Consider the following 21,825-nt stretch of genomic DNA (forward strand, 5'->3'; position numbering starts at 1 on the left):
TATTATGGGGACTTACCAAGAAGACCCTCAAATGCTCTCTGTATAACAAAATGATGAGTCCATGGAATACTGGCATTGTGTATTACAAGGACAAACATACTCTGTGTAAAATAATAAGCCATCCAAACTTCAACAGGTGGTCTACAGGCACAGCCATGTCCTACATGAGGAAACATTTAAAACATGACAACCAACCAAAGGCAGCCCATTCTGCTTTGAAGAGAATGAGGCACTCTGTGTTAAGCCATCAGTCAACAGGATGAACATTTTTTTTCTCATTCAATTCTGAAGATAAAGCTACTGTATGTGGCACCACAAAATAATCTTAAGGGATAAATGTTACTATATTGTCATGGAGTGGGTCCTGATAAATAGCTGTCACTAAGGACTATTTTTGAGATAAATCTACGATGAAAAATATAGCAATCTAATCCCCTAGATGGAACATTACACATGGGTACACTCCAGACATATCTGTCTTGTTCTACCATGATTTTTTTAAATTCTCAGCAGCCATCAATAATATTTCATGCCATAGCAAATTAAGTAATTTTCTGTGTAATGCATTAGTCTCCCAAAGCTTTTTCACAAACAGTATTGACTTAGCTCTCTAGGACGAAGTAAAAATGTAAACTGCTACACTAGCAAACAACTGGATCTGTCCATGCTTCCATTTTAGGATATACATAGTAGTTCATCAAGTTGGAATGAATGGCGTGTCCTGATTCTGCTTCCTGGAAAACTGATGAATGAAATCCAAGGATAGTCAAGAGAGACTAAGATGTGGACAGAGCTAGCAATAAACGAAATAAAAAAAAATGCCATGTTTGCTCTCCTACCCGCTATCCATCCATTCAGAAACAGGAAAACAAGAAGAAAATGATTAAGTATAAATGAGAAGACAGAACCAGAGAGGTAAAGGGTAAACCTCCATTTCTAAGCCCCAAAGCATGTTGGGCTACTGAGTAAGTATCAGCTACAGTGTGCTCTTAGGGAGCTCTTAGAGTTCTCTTAGGGTGCTACCGAGGGAGCTCTGAAACAAATGGTCCAACTCAACCCACCTAATGCCATTTCCATACTCCAAGAGTTTAATTTTCTCTTGTCCTCCCTTCCTGTTGGCTGTAAATTCTGTCCTCTAGGTTTGCTTCCTTATTGCCCTTTTTTTTGGTGGGGTTACGGTTACATGGAATGAAACTCAGGTTCTCACACATGTTAGGCAATTGCTGGCTCTTCCATTTATTTACGTTCCCACACTGCTGCTTCATTGGCAGAACTATATTTAAAACAGTGCATACTGCTTTGGGTCCTTTGGACAAAAGCCACACTATAAACCTAAAAATAAGCCCAAACATCAAAAAATAAACAGTCTATTTTAAAACAAGAGCGTGGGAGCTATGTATAGTATCTGCTCCCTTCTATTGGACTATTCTCATGCAGCTGAAATGAGATGAACGTGTGTGTGTGTGTATGTGTGTGTATGTGTGTGTGTGTGTGTGTGAGAGAGAGAGAGAGAGAGACAGACAGACAGACAGACAGACAGACAGACAGAGAGACACAGACAGAGAAAATATGCACATACTATGACATGAGGTCCTTCCTTAATTCTTTTGATGACTGCTTGCTATATAAAGCAATGAGAGGCTTGATAGTTGACAGTACTCGAAGTCTATTCCCACACCAAAGTCCTCAAAAGAAGCCATTCTTAAAATAACAGCAGTATAAAAACAGGATCAAGTATTCTCCACAGCCTTTCCTAGATCATGGAAGAAAATAAGCTATTTTATTAACCTATTTTTGGAAAGTATTTTGCAGTATTTGTCAGGAACTGGTTGGTAAAGTTTCTCTCATTCATTCCTACTTGCTGGTATGCCACAGTTTAGCCCCCTAATGTAGCGGTGAAGAAAATAAAAGGTCAGGGTTCGGGAGATGCCTCAGTAGGTATGTGTTCTTGCTTGACAAATAGAAAAAAATTCTGAATTTGAATCCAGCACCCATGCAAAAGGCCAAGCATGGCTCTACATGCCTGTAACCCCCAGCATTGGAGAACAGAGACAAGGGAAGTGGATCATAGGAACTCACTGGCTGGCCAGGTTGAGTGAAATGGTGAGTTCCTGATTCAGCATGAGTCCCTGTTTTCAGGCAATAGAGGAAGAAATTCAACCTTTACTGACCTCCATGGTTGTGCATGGTTGTGTTCAACTACACACTCATACGCATACCCCCCCACATGCGGGTGTGTGTGTGTGTCCCAAACTTCAAAACTTAAAATGTCTCCGTATTCCATTTTGCAACACCCATAAGGTTTTGAGACCAGAACATCAGTCTTTGAGAACTAAAAGAGTTGTTTTGCATATCCCCACTTCTGCCTTTCCAGTTTTCAGAGACATCTTGGCAAGGCATTATAAACACGAGAAGGTTTGGCTGATCACTGGAAATCAGAAAGAGAATTCACAGTGCATGTGTGTATACAATTTCTCAGCTGAAAATACAAAGTAAGATTGCAAAACATGGAGAAGAGGCACCTTCACTGTAATTAGCTCTCTGTAGATCTCAAAGCATTTGTTCTGTAATGTTGGGATGCCCCAAGTGACAGTCTAAGCCATTCCGGGAGCAAGATGAATACAGATTTCCCATAAACAGAAGTAACAAACTGTTAGCCAGAAAAGATAACAGCTAATTCCTGGAACTGACACCTTGTCTGAGGTCTATCCAGCCCAGCTACATCACAGGAGCAACAGGAGCATCTAGGGCCTAATCAAAGGGAGCTAAGGCATCATCCACATGTTAAAATTCAAGTGGTTGTCTTTACACTGTTGGTCATCCTCCATGGTTATAGGAGGAATGCTAACTATAAAAAAAACAAACTGATTTTACACACAGGGCTGAGAAGAAAAGACTCAGGAGAGAATGACTGCAATAAAACATGGACATGATGTTGGGCAATGACATTATGGCTAACATTATGGCTGTATGAGTGAACTCTGTGTGTGAGCTCAGAGAACTACTTTTAGGAGTTAGCTCTCCACTTCTGCTGTGGCCTCTCAAGTTGTAAGGCTAGAACAGCAAGTGCTTTGACCCACTGAGCCACACATTGCTGGCCCCTGTTACAATACAGTAAAGTTCGATACAATTAAACAGTGAAACTGGGCTTACGTGAGACCAACTGTCCAGAAAAAGAATGAAGATGTCAGCCAACTACTCAGACAGGAGACTGGACAACTTGGCATTTTCAACACATACTCCCACTTAGGCATTTGCTCTTCATTTATGTATTTTCAGGGAGTTACCTATTGCTAATCCCAGGGTTAATTTGGTGGGGTTGTTTATTTTTCTCTTTATCTTAGTGAGTCCCTAATTGTAATTCTGTCTCATAAAGGCAAGAGCTGGAAGAATTCTGCTTTCTCCAGTTATAGGTGGCTCAACTGGGCCAAGGTTGTTAATTTGAAGACTTCTCAGTTTAATCCTGAAATCTCATGCTATCTAAAGCTAAAATGGAGAGGTCAGAAGAACAAATGTAAGTGGCCCTCACTGAGACTGGGTCTGGAAAAACATTCCTTCAGTTGATTGCATTCAGGAGATAAAAACAGAAAGGAATTGAAATTCCCTTATTTGCAGAGAGAGGAGAGGGGAGAGGTGGGTATGCCTGGACAGTAGGGACACACTACTCAGCAGACAGAACTATTTCTCAGGATTTCTAGCATCTATATTTTCCATTGATCAAGTATCTCCAATGACCAAGTCTCATTCTCTGTCAGGACTTTTAATTTTCATGAATTACCTTGTCTAAAAGTAAAATCGTTTCCAAGGAATATAAATCGAATTTATAAAGATAGCAGTGATACTCTGAAGTGGAGACTACTACTGAAGACAAAGTTAAATAAGAAAGTCGATAAAAGATATTTTTACTGCAGATGAGACAGGAGTGTAAAGCTAATCTTTACAAATGACATAAATAGAGGGCACACATGTCTTCAGGCTAAAGAACTCTATATCATGAAGTGTACATTGCTGCGGATCTTTTTTAAAAAAATTAAGTTTGGCACTATTCCCTAGTCTCATCATCCCATTAGGTCACTAATACAAGTACAGGTTAATTATCACCCGAGGTTACTAACCAAAGACAAGTTGCTTCCTGGTTTATATTAGCTTTATTCTATCTGCAAATATGTTATTTCTTCCCTCCCTTCTTTTTTATCTTTTGTTCCTAGACAGCCTGACACAAAACTGTGACAAAAATACTTCAGATGTAAAAATAAGAATTTAGAGTAACTTTCCTCCACATTGAAGTGTTTATTTTATTCTAATCATTAATGCATTAAAAGAAAGAAAACTCAACAAAAATATTTTTCCACTAACAAGAGCTTGCTATTTTAACTAAGTGATTCAAAGGCTACCATCTATGAAAGTAGTTAATATGAACAGAGCACAATAAAATATTCTGCTTATTCAAACACCTTGGAAAAGTACTGTTTTGAATAAGTTCAAACTAGACCTTCTGATTACTTCCTTGAAGCATTAGAAGATATATCTGGTGCAGTTATATGCACTTTAAAAATTATAATAATGAAGAAACAATACCATGGCTTGATATATAGGAGGTGCTCACACAGAGTAAAATGAATTAATTAGCACATTATTAAATATATTATACATTAAAATGTCTGTATTAATGTGAGATCATTGTTATTAGCATATATGTCACTTCAATATTCAAGAAGGCATTTTCTTTCTTTTTCATGCTATCATAGCATTAGAGCAAGTAATTAGGGTGTTTGCTCATCAAGTTTATATAAGAGCTGCATTTGGCTTATGGGAATTTTCTAAAGACTATATTTTCTGTGTGTGCTAAAGTATAAATTTTTATAAAGCCGATACCAACTGTCTTTTATTTCTGACAATTAAAAAATTGCCATAACAGTTAAGTACATTTTTATGATTCTGTTTAATACTCTTGACCATTCAGGATGACAAGTAAACATTGTTTCTCCAGCATGAGGATGCTACATGGAGCCATTAATCCTTCCAGGTCCATTCATATTTTTCCAAGGGAGTCTATCACCATACAAGTTCAGTGCATCATCTAGGGTGGCATGCAATCTCATTCTTACGTCTCATGTCAGAAAAATTACTTAGATGAGAAACAAGCTATTTGGGGGCATGTCTTTTATCTTGTACTGTGAAGAAAAGAGTTAGAGGAGAAAGGAAGGGAAAAAGAGTTTAGACACGAGTGGAGCTTGCAGTATGAGCTTTACGTGCCTCACCTGGCTTAAGGGTACTTTACTTAAGGGTACCTTAGTTAAGGGTTACTTAAGGTAACTTTGTAAAATGCCCTTCCCTTAAAGAAAAGGACCTGGAGACCTCTGTGTTATCTGACTGTGCCAAGGCAACACGCAGAACTAAGATGCAAACAAGTTCCTTTGCTCCTCTGTTTGTTATACTACATTTTGAATACATTTTATTCACCAACCTTATGTATTAAGAATCAGAGTACACTGGAATGTAAGCTCTTCAAAGGAAGTAACATGCATTTGTCTTTTTCCTGTATTCCTAGCATCTAGCTCTGTACCTAACATATTTCTATAACTCAGACACTGCTGATTAATAGATAATATCTATCTATCTATCTATCTATCTATCTATCTATCTATCTATCTACCTATAAAACTTTTCAAAAAAGAAGAGTTTAAACTAAAGAGAAGGCTGAAGCAATAACTCAGTGATTAACTCCACTTCCAGGAGATCTGACTCCCTCTTCTGTCCTCTACAGGTACCAGGAACATATGTGGCACACAGATATACATGCAGGCAAAACATTGACGCACATAAAGTAAAAATTAATAAAAACTAACAGATAAATAAAGTTAAGAACTGGGAGGAGGAATTGGACTTGGGAGGAAATAGCAAAGGAGAAGGAAGAAGGGGAATTGAAGACCCAGAAATGAACCCACACACCTATGGTCACTTGATCTTTGATAAAGGAGCTACAACCATCCAGTGGAAAAAAGATAGCTTTTTCAACAAATGGTGCTGGTTGAACTGGAGGTCAGCATGCAAAAGAATGTAAATTGAGCCATTCTTATCTTCTTGTACTAAGCTCAAGTCCAAGTGGATCAAGAACCTCCACATAAAACTAGACACTGAAACTAATAGAAAAGAAACTGGGGAAGACACTTGAGGATATAGGCAAAGGGGAAAATTTCCTCGACAGAACACTAATAGCTTATGCTCTAAAATCAAGAATTGACAAATGGGACCTCATAAAACTACAAAGTTTATGTAAGGCAAAGGACATTGTCAAAAGAACAAAATGGCAACCAACAAATTGGGAAAAGATCTTTACCAACACTACATCTGAAAGAGGGCTTATATCCAATATATACAAAGAACTTAAGAAGGTAAACTCCAGAGAGCCAAATATCCCCCTTAAAAAATGGAGTACAGAGCTAAACAAAGAATTTTCACCTGAGGAATATTGAATGGCTGAGAAGCACCTAAAGAAATGTTCAACATCCTTAGTCATCAGGGAAATGAAAATCAAAACAACCCTGAGATTTCACCTCACACCAGTCAGAATGGCTAAGATCAAAAAGTCAGGAGAAAACAGGTGCTGGTGAGGATGTGGAGAAAGAGGAACACTCCTCCACTGCTGGTGGGGTTGCAAGGTGGTACAACCACTCTAGAAATCAGTCTGGCGGTTCCTCAGAAAACTGGGCATGATACTACAGGAGGACCCCGCTATACCACTCCTGGGCATATACCCAGAGTATTCCCCAGCATGTAATAAGGATATATGCTCTACTATGTTCATAGCAGCCCTATTTATAATTGCCAGATGCTGGAAAGAACCCAGGTATCCCTCAACAGAAGAGTGGATGCAAAAAATGTGATATATCTACACAATGGAGTACTATTCAGCCATTAGAAACAATGAATTCATGAAATTCTTAGACAAATGGATGGAACTGGAGAACATCATACTAAGTGAGGTAACCCAGTCTCAAAAGATTAATCATGGTATGCACTCACTGATAAGCTTGGAATACACAAGACACAATGCACATATCAAATGATGCCCAAGAAGAAGGAAAGAGAGGCCCCTGGTCCTGGAAAGGCTCAGTGCAGCAGTGTCGGGGACTACCAGGACAGGGAAATGGGAAGGGGTGGATTAGGAAACGGGGAGGGAAGAGGGTTTATGGGACTTTCAGGGAGGGGGGATCCAGGAAAGGGAAAAATCACTTGAAATGTAAATAAAGAATATATCGAATAAAAAAAATAAAAAAATTATGTTCAGCAACTAACCAGCGCAAAGACTCAGAATTCTATTTCAAATCTCTTTCCTATTCTCCTCTTTGTATGTTTACAAAAACTTGCATATCTTTAAAAGCAAGTTGTAGGCTCCTAAGCATCCTACCACATAGACTTCACTCTGTAACTACAAGCGAGTACTCTGTGCACAGCACAATGGTGGTGAAGAACCATTAACCTACTAGAGCAAAACTCCATGAGGACAGGGCTGCTTACCTGTTTTGTTCAATTCCAGATGCCTGGCACTTAACAAGGTGTTCAATATTGGCTGAATAAATGAATATATTCTTTTTTTGGTCAGTGATAAGCAAATTCTTTATAAACAATGGTGTGATAGTTACTATAGATTACACTAAAAGTCCTCAAATGAGCAAACATTTCAGCAAATGGTTTTCCCTCCTTTTCTTCATCCTCAGAATTTATTTCATTGGATTGTTGCAAAGAAATAGAGTTAATATATACAAATTACTTAGCATGGTGTTTAATGCACAGTTAACTCCCAATAATTGAGAGCACTCAGCATGAATATGATTGTTTCATATAGAAGGAATAATAGTCCACCTAGTGACAAGATGAAAATAACCAAAGATGAAAAAAGTTCATCATATGCTTTATACTTTGTCAAATATCCCTGAATACATGGTTCTGCATGGGCTTCAAAACGAGTTACAAGTTTATGCAACATTTGGACTATCATAAATAAATGCTAACAGGTAAGTTTTGTGGAGTTTTTTTTCCTATGAAGTGAATGAAGGATGGGAATTTACTCGATCTTCAGATATGATTAGCTGTCAAATGCTGCCATATATAACTAACTTTCACAAAAGATTACCTCTCCACAAGTTCTTGTCCGTTCCAGCACAGGGTATCATTTTCGGCCACGGGGCTATGGCTGCAGATGTAGCCAGGCAAAGCGCTATAGAAGCTGATGAAAGACTTCAACTTCTGAATCAGTTCCCTGAAAGGAAAACAAAACATCTGTGCATCAGAGGCAAGTAAGCACAGTATGAGAAAAGTTTAATTTCCTTATCAGCATGACAGAAAAGCTCTGCCAGGCTGATTAGAGCAATAAATGATTTTTAAAGACATTCTTAGCTACAAGGCCACAATTTAGCTTTTTTTTTTTTTTAAATCAATAAAATGATAGTGGGGGTGGGGGACGGTTGCCTTCCACAGAAAATGCTGTTCCTATCAGGAAGATGATTTAATTCCAACATCCATTTTCTCACACGTACAGCAGCTTCCTTTTTTTTTTTTTTCATTCAGAATGCTGTTACCTAGATTCTCAAAGGTGCTGATTACAAGGCACACCAGAGCACTACATATCTTTTGGTTTCTGAGCGTAATTGAGTACATTGATTGTAATTTACAATGCTATTACCCTAGAGATGGCCCCTTTCCATAAAGTCTCTGGCTAATGGCTGCAGATCCAAATGGTAGGGTGCTCAAAATAGTATAAGCTCTATGAAATTCTCCTGATTATATAGTCAGAAAAACTCCCATCTGCTAAGAAGAGGAAGGTTGCTTTGTTCTTTTGTCTGTATATTGTTTTTCCTGTAAGGCAGAGCAAAGGGGAAAGGGCTGTAGTAGTATATTATTATTATTATTATTATTATTATTATTATTATTATTATATATTTGCTTTCATTTCTATGCTGTTTATGATAATAAAAGTGACCCCAAGAGAGCAATAATATAATATGCAAAAGTATAGAAATATACAGATATCAATTATAGCAAGACTTTTTGCCTATTATCTTGTTTCAGCTGTACATGTGTATGTTACATAAGTTATCAGGCTATACATGAATATGATTATGAAACATTTAAATATTTTTACAATATTTTTATAATATCCAGTCATAAGCAGAAATTTTTAAAAAGTCAAAGCAATGGCCCATGATAGAAAGCAACAATGCTCTTTAAGTCCCAGTCTGGTCAGGCTATTTTCTGGCAGAGGAGCAATTATTCAACACGCTCTACCAGCTAAGAATGGATGCCCTTTTGCATGGGCCTTATTAGGATCCACAGGTTTGACTTCCATTTGAAGGGTAGTGGAAGTCATGAGCCTAGCAATGTTCTCAGATCCAGCTGAAACTGGAAGACCTGTGGAAATGTTCTTATAGTTCATCCTATTTTGTATTTACCACAAAACTATTATTTTATCTAATGTGTGTGTGTGTGTGTGTGTGTGTGAGAGAGAGAGAGAGAGAGAGAGAGAGAGAGAGAGAGAGAGAGAGAGAGAGAGAAAGGCATAGCTTTCAGTACATGTCTATAAAAGCTTGGGTCACAGGGAAGCCAGGGTGATGGACAGAACAACCAGAAGAGCTTATTGGGACATAGAGTGTGACTGATACTCCAATACTTGCTTCCTGCTGTGCACACACTCACCTCCCAGCCTATGCCTGATATCTGAGCACCGTCAATCTCCAAAAAGAAGAGGCTCAATACAGAGCTCTGAAAATAAAAGTCAACACTAGGGTTTCTCAAGAGGAGAAAGATGGGTTCAATTAATGGCTAATAGGAGAGATGTTCTGTTTTACAAGGTAATAATCCAGTTCCGGAGAGTGGAAGCTCAAAGACTGAAGGCTGAGGCTGAGAAATTCCCCCTACTCCAGGAGGAAATAGAAGGTGGGCATTAGTCTAGGGGAAATGATGGCCTTTTTAATGAAAGAGTTTCCTTTAGGCATTTTCCTACCTCTTCATACACTCTCACAAACATGGAACTGGGTGATAAAAATGGAACCCATTCCAAGGCTTTCCAATTTGATATCCCTAGAAGTTGAAAACAAATGGAACCTGAACTCCCCCGCTCCCACTTTCAACCCTTGAAGCTTTCTTAGCTGATCATAAAGATAACTGACAAGTGGAGGAAGATCCAGATGAGGTTCTACCTAAATGTAAAAGGGACAAGGGCCTGCAATAAATCTAAAACACACACACACACACACACACACACACACACACACACACACACACACATATATATATCCTAAGATGGTTTCTAAAGAAACTGCAAAGAATGTGGATAATATAACACAGTTGGGGCAGGCATCACGTTCTAGAACTGAGAGAGGTTTGGAAGCTTGAAGTAACTCAGAGAAACAAAAGCCATCTTGCTTCATATGTCATTACCTCCTTCAACAAGGATGGACACACGAGAGTGGCCTTTTAAAACTTCCTTTAGAATTAGTCATTGTCAACTTGGAACACCATTTCACTCAGCCACCATGCTATCATTGTGAGTGGATTCTCACAACAGCCCCTTCAAATGATCTATGAGTAGTAGCTCAGAGCTTGGGTTTTGGCCCTCTCACCCAGCTGAGTTTTAAGTGCTAGCTTGGTTTCACTTACGCAGAAATGCAACCTTAGGCAGATTCTAAATTTGTCTGAGCTTTGATTTCCTTTGTCATAAAATGAAGGTAATGATAGCATCTATGTCACAAGGTTTCTGTGATGATTCAATGGACAATGAATGTAAGTTGATTACCTCGTTAACTACCACCACCATAGTACCCACACAAGTAATCAGCCATCTTCATACTGTAAGTCATGGCCCACTCTCCACTAATCATGAATCTGAAGGACAATATGCATTACATATGAAATAATATATTCTACATAATTGGTGTAATTAAAATTCAACTTCCAGGTAACACATTTGTGCAACATGATTAAGACCTCACATCTTTTGAGGTGCATATTCATAAGTACAAGTAAGTTCTCTCTAAAAGGAGAAGAATTTGGGGGCGAGCTCTGGAGATTGAATCTAGGGCCTTGCAAGTGTTCTACCACTGAGCTACATGCCCCACTCTCTTTTGGCCTTTTGAAACAAAGTCTCAGTAAATTCTCTAAACAGGTTTTAAACTTCTGATGTCCCTGCCTCAGCCTCCTTAGAAGCTGAAATAACAGGCAAAGCTTCAACTTTAGTTCCATCCATTTCTTCTATCATCTTTTAAAACAAAGTCTTTTGACTTTATTTTTGTAAAAGAAACTCATGTTCACCCTGAGTAATCTAGAAAATGAAAGAAAGTAGAAGGAAAAAAAATCATAGACCTACGAGCCAGAAATACTATGTTGATAATGTGTAGTATACTGCCTTCTGTTTGTGGTAGGTTTATCACTAGTTTCTTTCTGGTTCTTCAATTGATTCTGAATAGAATCAAGACATGGTTTGTCTAGAGAGAAATCTCAGAATAACAAAACGGAGGCTAGGGATGTGTCTTAGTGGCAGAGCATCTACCTAGAATGTGCAAGACCCTGAACTCTGAGTTTTTGACCCAGTGCCACAAAACAGATGCTCTCAAATAATCTCTAGCTTTGTGAGACAAAATGCTATCTATTCTTCAGAGAATTAAGAAAGGGTCTCTAGGACAAATAGTACACAGACCAATCCCTCAGTGCTCCAAAGGACACTGTTAGAATACTGGATCATTGCTTTGTGCAACGTCTTTTGTATCAGTGGTTTCCAAGAAACACTTTGACCTTGAAAATAGATGCAGTCATACTACTTTTGAAGGTAGGAAAACACTAAACTGTGGGAGAGTCAATGAGCTTCTGAAGAACAGTGACAACAGGTAATAATGTCCTCTGACACCATGACAGCAGAGCGTGGCAGGAGTCATTTACCTCCTACTGAGTTTGTTGTGTTTCTCATTTCTCCTCTTCTTTGTCTTCTGTCATCTCTCCTCAAACTTGCTCTAGTATGAGAGCTAAGTATATTTTATTTTTATGCTTTCTTAAATGAAGCTTCACAATGTCTTCACACATATAATTTTAAAAGACAATATGTTGACTATTTTTATTTTTTCCTTTTTAATGAAAGACACTTGAAACTAGGTGGCATGTTAATTTTCTCAGATTTTTGTCTTTGTGTTGGTACTCCATGACAGACAACACAAGAATCTCTACTTAGGAACTAAGGCGGCCTATTTGGCCGAGATTGGAGAAATCATTTGACTTGAAAGGAATGTTCTTTGATTCTAATCTATGAATGTGACATGCCAGTGACATAGAAAGGGTACAGCTTATGGCTCTCATTTGCTTAGGAAAGGGTCTCTTCATAGAAGGGTCCATTTAGGGTGGGAAATGTGGAACTAAAGGATGGGCTTCCTTTGCAGGCTTGAGCCATTCGAAAGTATTGGAGCTCAGTGCATGTGATTTTCCAATGGGGCATCCATCATCCCAGAGAGGGCATCCCCAATTTCAGATGCTGCCTTCACTTTCTCACATTGATCTCCTGTGGGCAGGCATCAAAGCAGTGCTAATTGGAAACCACTGCAATTTAAACAGAGCCTTTCATCCCTGACTGTAGATCCTGAACTTCCCTCTTGTCAGTAAGGTTTCTTTTTCTTTCATTTTTTCTTTCATTTTTCATTTATTTTATTTATATGCATACTCTATAGCTGTCTTCATGCATACCAGAATGACATCAGATTCCATTACAGATGGTTGTGAGCCACCATGTGGTTGCTGGGAATTGAACTCAGGACCTCAGGAAGAGCAGTCAGTGCTCTTAACCACTGAGCCACCTCTCCAACCTGGTTCCTTTTTTCTTAATGTAAAGTAATATGATGTCATTGTACAAAAACCAAAGTAAGTCAAATTTGAGTGGTGCAAGATCACACTTAATTCTAATGGAGGAAGACTTTTCCACTTTTTGTTGCTACAGACACTACCATCCTTCTTCTCTTCCCATTAACTTTGCCTGAAACACCTTTTTTGTCCTTTATCAGTTGAATTCCTGCTCATCTCTTAGGCTGTGTTTAAAAGCTATCTGATACAAGTAGCCATGTTTGAGCCTCCCAGAGAGGCCCAGGACTCCATCCCTCCAGCTATGATGCTGTTACTGTCTTGTAGGTAGCTCAGTCAGATGACTCAAATTCAATATAAGATATTATTCATTTGTATGTCTGTCCCCTTGACTGGACTGTGTAGGGTCCTTTACTCATCATAACCTGTCTTATACTATGCTCAGCTCATAGATATGCTTGAAAGCTTTTATTATAAAGGCTTGTGTGGGGTAGGAAAATGTCTACCAGAATGAAAACTCATTTACTGACTCATTCAATATATATTCTATTGCTTCCAGCAGAGGCTGGAAGATACCCCTGAACTTACAAGGCCGCCTAGCAAAGGCAAACATCTAAGGCAGTGGTCTGAGAGGAGGCAGGAATTAGCCTCAGGTTTGGATCATGGAGAGACCACCTTCTACCTTTTTTTTCCTGTGTAGCTTACTAGTGGTACCTAATCCATTGCCCCTTCAGACTAAGAATTACAGAAAGCAGGAGGTTCCAATATGTAGAGGGAATTCCACAAGGGTGGAGGGCTATAGCTTTATCACAGGTTGGCAGTTGGATCACAAGCTTGGTGTATAGGGGCTGGGTGGACTAGTCAACTACCAATTCTGCATTTGAAAAGTAAAAAGTATTACTCATGTGCTCTACCAAACAGTATCTGGGACCGAGTATCACAAGTGAGGTGATGGAGAAATTAAGAACAGCAAAGAGGGAGAGACTGAAAACCCAAATGTACTGAACATATCAGTAAAGGGCTGGGATGAGCATATTGCTTCTGTTTTGATGCATTATGAATGCAAAGTATTTTGTCTTCCGTGTTCTAAATTTCACAACAGATATTTTCAACATGTATTTCATAAAGAAAACTTAAATCCCATACATAGACCACCGGCTGAGAATAAATTGCCTCTAAACAGAGCTAAGCTATTTCTAAGACTAGTTGTGTGCTGCGAAGTACCCAGTTGGGGGCAGACAAAACAAACAGATGATTTCTGAATACTTCCAAAGGAATCCTGTGTTTCTTTGTGTGCTGTTACTTTAATAAAGCAAAGGTCTTTTTGATTTGTAATCAGACCCAGATAGCTTGCTTGTAACCTCCACACATTGAGTAAACTACGACAGCATTCCCTTCTAATTGTTCTGTTTGTAATCCCTAATAGATCTTGGGCATGAGTGCTGAAGCTGATAGATGAATACATCCATTTCTCTTGAGTGTCTGAAATGCTGAAGTGATCACAGTAAGAAATATATATAGGTATTAAAATTCTTCCAAAAGAAACCCTTCCAGTAACACTCACTCCCCCCCTCCCAAAATCCTGCCATTAATTCAAATCTATAGCTTTTTAATTTTCTCTTACTATCATTTCAATTATTTGGAAGTTGCCTTCAGGCTCAAAAATGGCTCTAAACAAAATACTATATCTAAGTGTCCAGAGGTGAGGTGGGGGGGGGGGACCTCCTTTATCAATTTCTTTTTCCCCCTAGACCAGCATCTAGATCAAGAGTTCTCCCAAAGTAAAGTGAATACGAATAGACAATACAGAGCCCAGCATAGATAGAATCCATGAAGCAGGGTCTTCCACAAACCTCCCATTTAAAAATGTGTCTGAAGGGGCTGGAGAGATGGCGCAGCGGTTAAGAGCACTGAGTGCTCTTCCAAAGGTTCTGAGTTCAATTCCCAGCAACTACATTGTGGCTCACAACCCTCTGTAATGGGATCTGATGCCCTCTTCTGAAGTGTCTGAAGACAGTGAGAGTGTACTCACATATAATAAATAAATAAATAAATAAATAAATAAATAAATATCTGTAAAAAATAGAAAAAATAAAATGTGTCTGGATTGATAAGTTAATTTAATTAAAAATACTTTAACTTATACCTGATAAATAAAAACTGTACATAGCAACAGAACAATTTCAAGATGGAGTTGATTTGCTCAGTTTAAGATTGCTCTGTATGTGACTGTTATAAATTTTTAAACCATTTCTTCCATGAAGCCTTTTCTGAAGATCCCCTTACCTGAGGGTCTGTCTTTCTGTAGACTGCCTGTGTCTTCTGGAAATTCTTTTGCTTTTGCTTGTATTTATATCTATTTTTCCACTAGAATGACCTAGAGATCATATCTTCCTGTTTTCACTGCCGGCATACATTGTAGCACTACTAAGTATTTGACACAATCTCTAGAGGGCTGGGCATGATGACTTGGGCTTCTAATTGCCCCACTTAGTGGGCAGGAACAGGCAGATCTCTGTGCTTTTACATAAGAGGTTCTGGTCTACATAAGGAGTTCCAGGACAGCTAGGGATATATGTATGTATGTATATATATATATATATATATATATATATATATATATATATATATATATAGAGAGAGAGAGAGAGAGAGAGAGAGAGAGAGAGAGAGAGATTCTGTCTCAAAAAATCCAAAACCAAAACATTAAACAAACGAACAACAACTCATATCTAAGATATTACTTATTTGATATAAATTTTCTACCTGTAGGCCAATCTCTCAAAACTCCCTAAAAATTCAACAAGAACAACAAAAGACTAATGTCTAACTGTTCTTGAGTCAGTGTAGAGTTGGTTACAAGGATAATTCTTTGGGTAGCACAATTTTCTTAAGGTCTTCTCATGTGGTCTCTACCTCTTAACTATAACCCAGAAGCTTGAACAGAGTTGGAGGGAACCTGAGTAAGGGTGGGGATGGATGGGAAGAAAGGTTATGAGAATCTGCATTTTGGCTCCTGAGTGATGTTTTAAGAACTGTGAAAGGCAAACGCAGTTTTGTGTAAAATGTGTCATGTATGTTGAGAGTGTCTTGCTAAACTCCCTCTGGGGAACTTACTGGTAATAATGAGAATAACCACAAGATCGATCATTGAACTATAAGATTTTATAAGCAGAAAATATTTTTTTAATAAATAAGGGGTCCTGATTAGGGAAGTTCATTCTACCCTGTGTTGCCCAACTAGATATTTATACCTGGAAACTTTACACTTAAATATGTCTTAGTTACCAGTAATAGTTTTCTTTAACAGAGACAAATTATAGATCTTAATTGAGCACTCTACTCAGAAGAACTAAATAGCACATATGTAAGAATCTTCACTCCAGTGATTTTTGGCCTGAAAATCCAGTGGTTACTTGTATGCTGAAATGGAGGAGAAAAATTCTCTCACCTTCTTCGGCTGGATAAGGTTTCTTCATGTTCGATATGAGCGACCTTTAATACCTTCTTGTCAATAAACAGATCTTCAGGGTAATAAGCAGATCTATATTGGCGTTGCTGGGAGTGGGCACACAACTTGCCAATCTGAAAAGAGAGAGAGAGAGAGATGTAGCATAACAGCACAATCATTCCATGGCTATGATGACAGAAACAGATTTGGAAATGCACTACAATTTTCTCCATCAATTTCCTTTCAAAGAGAACAGAGTCATTAATAGAGTCAAATCATGAAATAAGGTTTTAAGGCAAAGAACCAGAAGTAGAAGGGAAGGCACTCTGGGTGAGGAGTAGTGGACCATTCTGAGTGCGGTCTGCTCAGATGCTAAAGTAGAAAGGGAAACACAGGCCTCCGCTGATAGCTTTCGATGGCACTTATTGTTTGTATGTATGGAGAAGTTCACAAAAGGCAATTTAGAAAATTGAGATAATCTGAAATGAGAGATGGAAAGGTGTTCAAGGCGGCACTGAGTGGCCTCTTGATAGAAGAGCAGCCTTCAGGGCACAGAGTGTGCCCAGTTCTTTAAAGTGTGTCTTACTAGACTCAAGTTAAAGTGTTTTGAAAACAGTCAGTATAGTTGCTCCTGTGAATTTCCTACAAAGGCAGGAGGGAAGCAAGCACATCAACCTATAGGCAGCATCATCAACTGTGAGTTGTGTATCAACTAAGTCACTGTAGGATTTCATTAAAAGAGCACGGCACTTAAGAAACTAATGCCTAAAACAACTTCCACATAAATATGCATATAAATAGTATGAATATCAACGTTATTATATTGCTCCTAGTGCCAGACACTAAAATACTATCACCTCTACTTTATTATAGATGCAGAAATTGAGGCTCATGGAGATTAAGAGAAGCTGCCAGGCAGTGGTGGCACACACCTTTAATCCCAGAACTTGGGAGGCAGAGGCAGGTAGATTTCTGAGTTTGAGGCCAGGCTGGTCTACAGAGTGAGTTCCAGGACAGCCAGGGCTACACAGAGAAACCCTGTCTCAAAAAACAAACAAACAAACAAACAAACAAACAAACAAAAAAGGAGGTTAAGAGACTTGCCTAAAGCAAACAGGCAGCGGATCCACTTGACTATCTTTGAACCCATTAGTCTGACTTCTAATCTTAACACAATACTACTTACCTAAAACATGATGCCTGCTATTTATTTGCTTACATTTTATTTTGGAGAGAAAGATTATTATCTTGCAATGACATATCACCAACTAACATAGCTCAGGTGAATATATAGACTGTAAAGTTGAGGGAATGTATTGGAAGCATCTTGTGAAGACATTGAATATGAATCACTTCTGTGACTTCACATAGTTTAGAGTTGACTTTATAGTCTTCTAGGCAAATTAAGTGAATTGTAGGAATTTTCTATTAGTGCATTAGGCCCCAAATACCAGTCTATCACTAAACCACTGATTCTGGGTATTCGTCTGGCTTTGGGATATTTCAGGATGGCCCAATAGCATTTACTGGATTATCTATGTGTGCAAAGAGGCATACATGCCATTTAGTTTGCATAACTCTGGAAGGCTTCTCACACAAATTCTTGAGTCAGAAAACATATTGAATGAGCAGCAGAATTACTTCCATGTGTTCAAACTGGCTCTCCTCAATCATTTATTCTAACATGGAAAACAAAATGAAGATTCGGGGAAAAATACTCCATCTGACTTTGGAATGCAAGATATTGACATCTTTGCATGTGCCTATGCAATGCTATTTGACTTGAGCTGATTCTAACTCTATGTACAGAATCTGCAGTCTCTGAATCTATTCTACCTTGGGAGTCTGATAGGGTGTTTTTAGGATAGGGGCTGCCTAACTGTACTTAGGTCTCGGGGTTCTATTCATTTCAAAGCTTGTAGTGCAGACACAAATAACTGGCAAATTGTACAATGTAAGTTTATGTCCATAGGCAAATACATGTTTATTACTATTTTTAAACTGCAGGTAAATTTCAGATAATAAACCTTTTTTTTGTTCTTTAAGTGTCTATATGTTATGACATGAGCATAGATCAATGTTAGGATCTGTTTTACCAGGTTCAAAATATCCTCACATTCAGGTGCACAGGTCACATTTTCTTTTAAGTATATGTGTCCTCCACAGAACACCCAAATGAAAATATATTACATTATGCTGTCTAGTTGAAAAACATAGCTGTATGATGACCCATCTGAAGGAAAATTGATCCTATGTATCATCAAATTCTTATTGGACCAGAACATGACTTCAAAGTATTTGCTCCCACCCCCAAATCTAGCCTACTCACATATGGAGCAGATGAAGCAAAAGTAGGAAGTTTAAGCACAAAGAAGAAAGTATCCAGTCAGTATTCTCATCATCTTTCTTCCCAAGTTCACAATATGGCATTATCAACAAGACTTCTCAAGGCATTGTGCAGGATAAAAGACAAATGATGGAGTCTTGCTAACATCTCCAGCTCCTATTCAAGGTGTACCATACCTTATCAGGCAGGCTGTATTTTCACCAATCTACGATGAAGTCAATTCTTCTCTTGTGCAAAGCCTTTGCCAGAGATGGCCCACTCCCACTTAGGGTCCCCTAAACCCATCTTTCACCTCCACATTCAAATTTGGAAGAAAATATCTTGAGCTTATTGAGAGAAGAGGAGTTAGGACTAACAGACGTTCTAACTTGCAGAGATGTGGCATACCCACGGAAGATGGCCTTCCAGCTTCTCACTCTTGAGCTGCACTCATGAAAGAAGCCTGGCTCTCTCAAGTGGTGTTTTAGAAATCATAGCCTGCCTAGGAGTTTTAAACTCTTAAATAAGAAATGCAATCCGATTTTCATCCCCTGAGTAATGTACCTGGTCAAGAATGCTGCCACTTTTACATTTGGCTACTTGAAATAAATTTATTGGATAGGTGAGTGTCTTCATCAAAAGCCTAAGAATTTAAAAACCTTTTAGTTTTTCCTAAACCTAAAGCAAAATCACAGTTCTAGCAATAGGCAGAGCTGGGATTTTGACACTGATTTCTCCTACTTCAAAATATATTTTTATTTTCCATGGACTGTTCTGTGCCTTAAGTTCTCATCAATAACATAGGTTCAGGGGTATCCCGGTATTGGGTTTGGCCAAGATCTGACATCTTGTGAAACATCCACAAGCACATCCCTGAAGCCTATTGTCTAGTCAGCCTAACTGAACTAACTGATGGAGCAGTACATTCTCCAAGAGATCCAGTCTCAAAAATTCAACTGACAAGCTATTAAGGGAGACGTCTGCTGTTGACTTCTGCCCCACCCTGGACAGAAAATATGTAATGTAAGATGTATATGTGACTGGGTTATCTAAATGTATGCGGTCTAACTTAGATGATATTTTATAAAAGAAGGAAAGAAAGAATGTGAAAGAAGAGGGAAAAGATGAGAAAGGAAAAATAAGCAGAGATCAAAAGTTTATGGGTGACTGAATGGCACTGCCCTTGGAACCCGACAGTTTGCCAGGGGATGAAGGCTAGACTTCTGGACTCTGTGATCAGAGTAACTCCTGTTTTAAGGAGCTGTCCCTGAAGACATGACTCTTTAGCCTCTGGAGGTATCTGCCGTTTTTTTGGTTTTTTTGAGTTTTTTTTTTTTTGTTTGTTTGTTTGTTTGTTTTTGTTTTTGTTTTTGAGAGACAAGGTTTCTCTGTGTAGCCCTGGCTGTCCTAGAACTTAACTCTGTAGACCAGCTGGCCTCTAACTCAGAAATCTACCTGCCTCTGCCTCCGGAGTGCTGGGATTAAAGGTGTGCACCACCACTGCCCAGCAGGTATCTGCAGTTTTAGTGACTTACAGAATTGCTTTACTGCTCGTGACCATGGATAACTGTGAGTCCAATGAATATTTTTTTTCTGAAAACTGTTGCTAAATATTTCTTATAACTTTAGTCTTTGTTAATAGGCTGACTTATTGGGAGCCAGAAGAACTCAAAATGAATTTTCCTATAAGATAATGCATATTAAATATGAGCTAGGCTCTAATGAACTACTTTAAACAAATATTGCCCATGAAATTTGTTTGAGGGGTATCTTGGACTGAGGATGAGAATTCTAAAAGATTCTAGTTAAAACACTGAGTTTCTCCATAAGCTATATACTGTGGTGGTGTTGTACAGTTTTGTTTAATTAAATCTTAAAAGATTTCAAACAAAATATACATTGAAATGATCAACTTTTAAATAGTAGTAACCATACCCATTTAACAATTCTGCAGGTATAATAAAAATGCTAATGTATGTTAATGTTTAGTCTGTGGTTAATGTTTTGTCTTGTTAATTTCCCCAGGGCTTTTATTACTGATTTAAATCTGCCACACTACTCAACTGATTGCACTGCTTCTGTAAACTACATGGAAGTAGCTCAAGTGAATCCTGATGAACAGAAATGAACAAACATTTGGCTAAGTCAACCATTCTTATTAGATGTGGGTAATTGTTACATACGTTTCTGTACAACGAGATGGGCATGACAGGCATTTCCCCATTCATTTTCTGTTATAGAAACTATGCATATGAGCATTAAATTAATTTATAACCTTGTACTTGAGGAAGCACATCATTATTAATTAACTATTGATTGATCTGGATTTAGAGCAGAAAGGATAATGAACAGACCCTGGTAACAATGTGTTTTTTTTTTTCCTACCCCACAGACATTTTACTGTGACTCATAATTAATTGCCAGGCCATTAAAGTAAAAGCTCTCTAATAATTTGCAGTGTATTAGGAATTGAGCTATTTTAAGAAATCAGGTGGCATTAGCTGAACATTTTATATAAGTCATCTCTTGAAATTGGAATTTAAGGGGGGGGAAAATGAACTGAAAGTCCCAAGGATCAGTTTGCCTTTAATTTGAGGCACATCACCATATTAAAGGGAAAGGGACAGTTTGAAATCAGGATGCCTGGGGTTTTAGTCACAGCTCATCCTCTGACCATTTCAAAACATCAGACAAGATACTTAATTTCCTTGCATCTCTTAGTTTCAGCATCTTTAAAATGGAGACAAAAGCAATGCCTGCCAAGCCTGACTGCAAGATGAGGATAAAGTAACACAATGATCCAAAGGGTAATGACACTCCTGACTAGACTAACTTATTGTGTAAGCTGAGCCTACTTACCTTTGGCAGCCTGCCTCAGTGTCACAGTCCTGGCTTGGATGGTCAATAGCTATTACTAATTCCATTCAGAGGAGTTCTTATAGTCATATACTATGTCTTGGTGTGTTGTTGTGTCTCTTTTAAATAGCTTCCAACGTATTTCTTAAACTTTAATATAAAAAGAAATTCCTTAGCAATCTTAGTGGCATAGAAGCCTATTCAATAGACTTAGGGTGTGGTCTAAGATGAGTAACAAGACCCATAATGTAGTCTTCATGGACTTGTGTGAGATGCAAATTTGGGAGCCCAAACTCAGACACATGTTGTTGTAAATCCCAGGAGTGGGGCTTGGCCATCTGTATGTTCTATGCTG

The 21,825-nt window shown here is 38.3% G+C and overlaps 1 protein-coding gene across 1 annotated transcript in view; it reads right to left on the reverse strand.

Annotated features, from left to right (window-relative positions):
• Gpc3 (glypican 3) overlaps nucleotides 1-21,825 on the reverse strand; it is a 333,506-nt gene that overhangs the window by 101,156 nt on the left and 210,525 nt on the right. The window contains exons 4-5 of the mRNA XM_052171490.1: nucleotides 16,289-16,422; nucleotides 8,138-8,263 (exon numbers count right to left, since the gene is read on the reverse strand). Of these exons, the coding sequence (XP_052027450.1) occupies nucleotides 8,138-8,263; nucleotides 16,289-16,422 (260 nt within the window). The remainder of the gene's footprint in view (nucleotides 1-8,137; nucleotides 8,264-16,288; nucleotides 16,423-21,825) is intronic.

Source organism: Apodemus sylvaticus, chromosome X (genome assembly GCF_947179515.1).
Source record: "Apodemus sylvaticus chromosome X, mApoSyl1.1, whole genome shotgun sequence".
NCBI classification, from domain to species: domain Eukaryota; kingdom Metazoa; phylum Chordata; class Mammalia; order Rodentia; family Muridae; genus Apodemus; species Apodemus sylvaticus.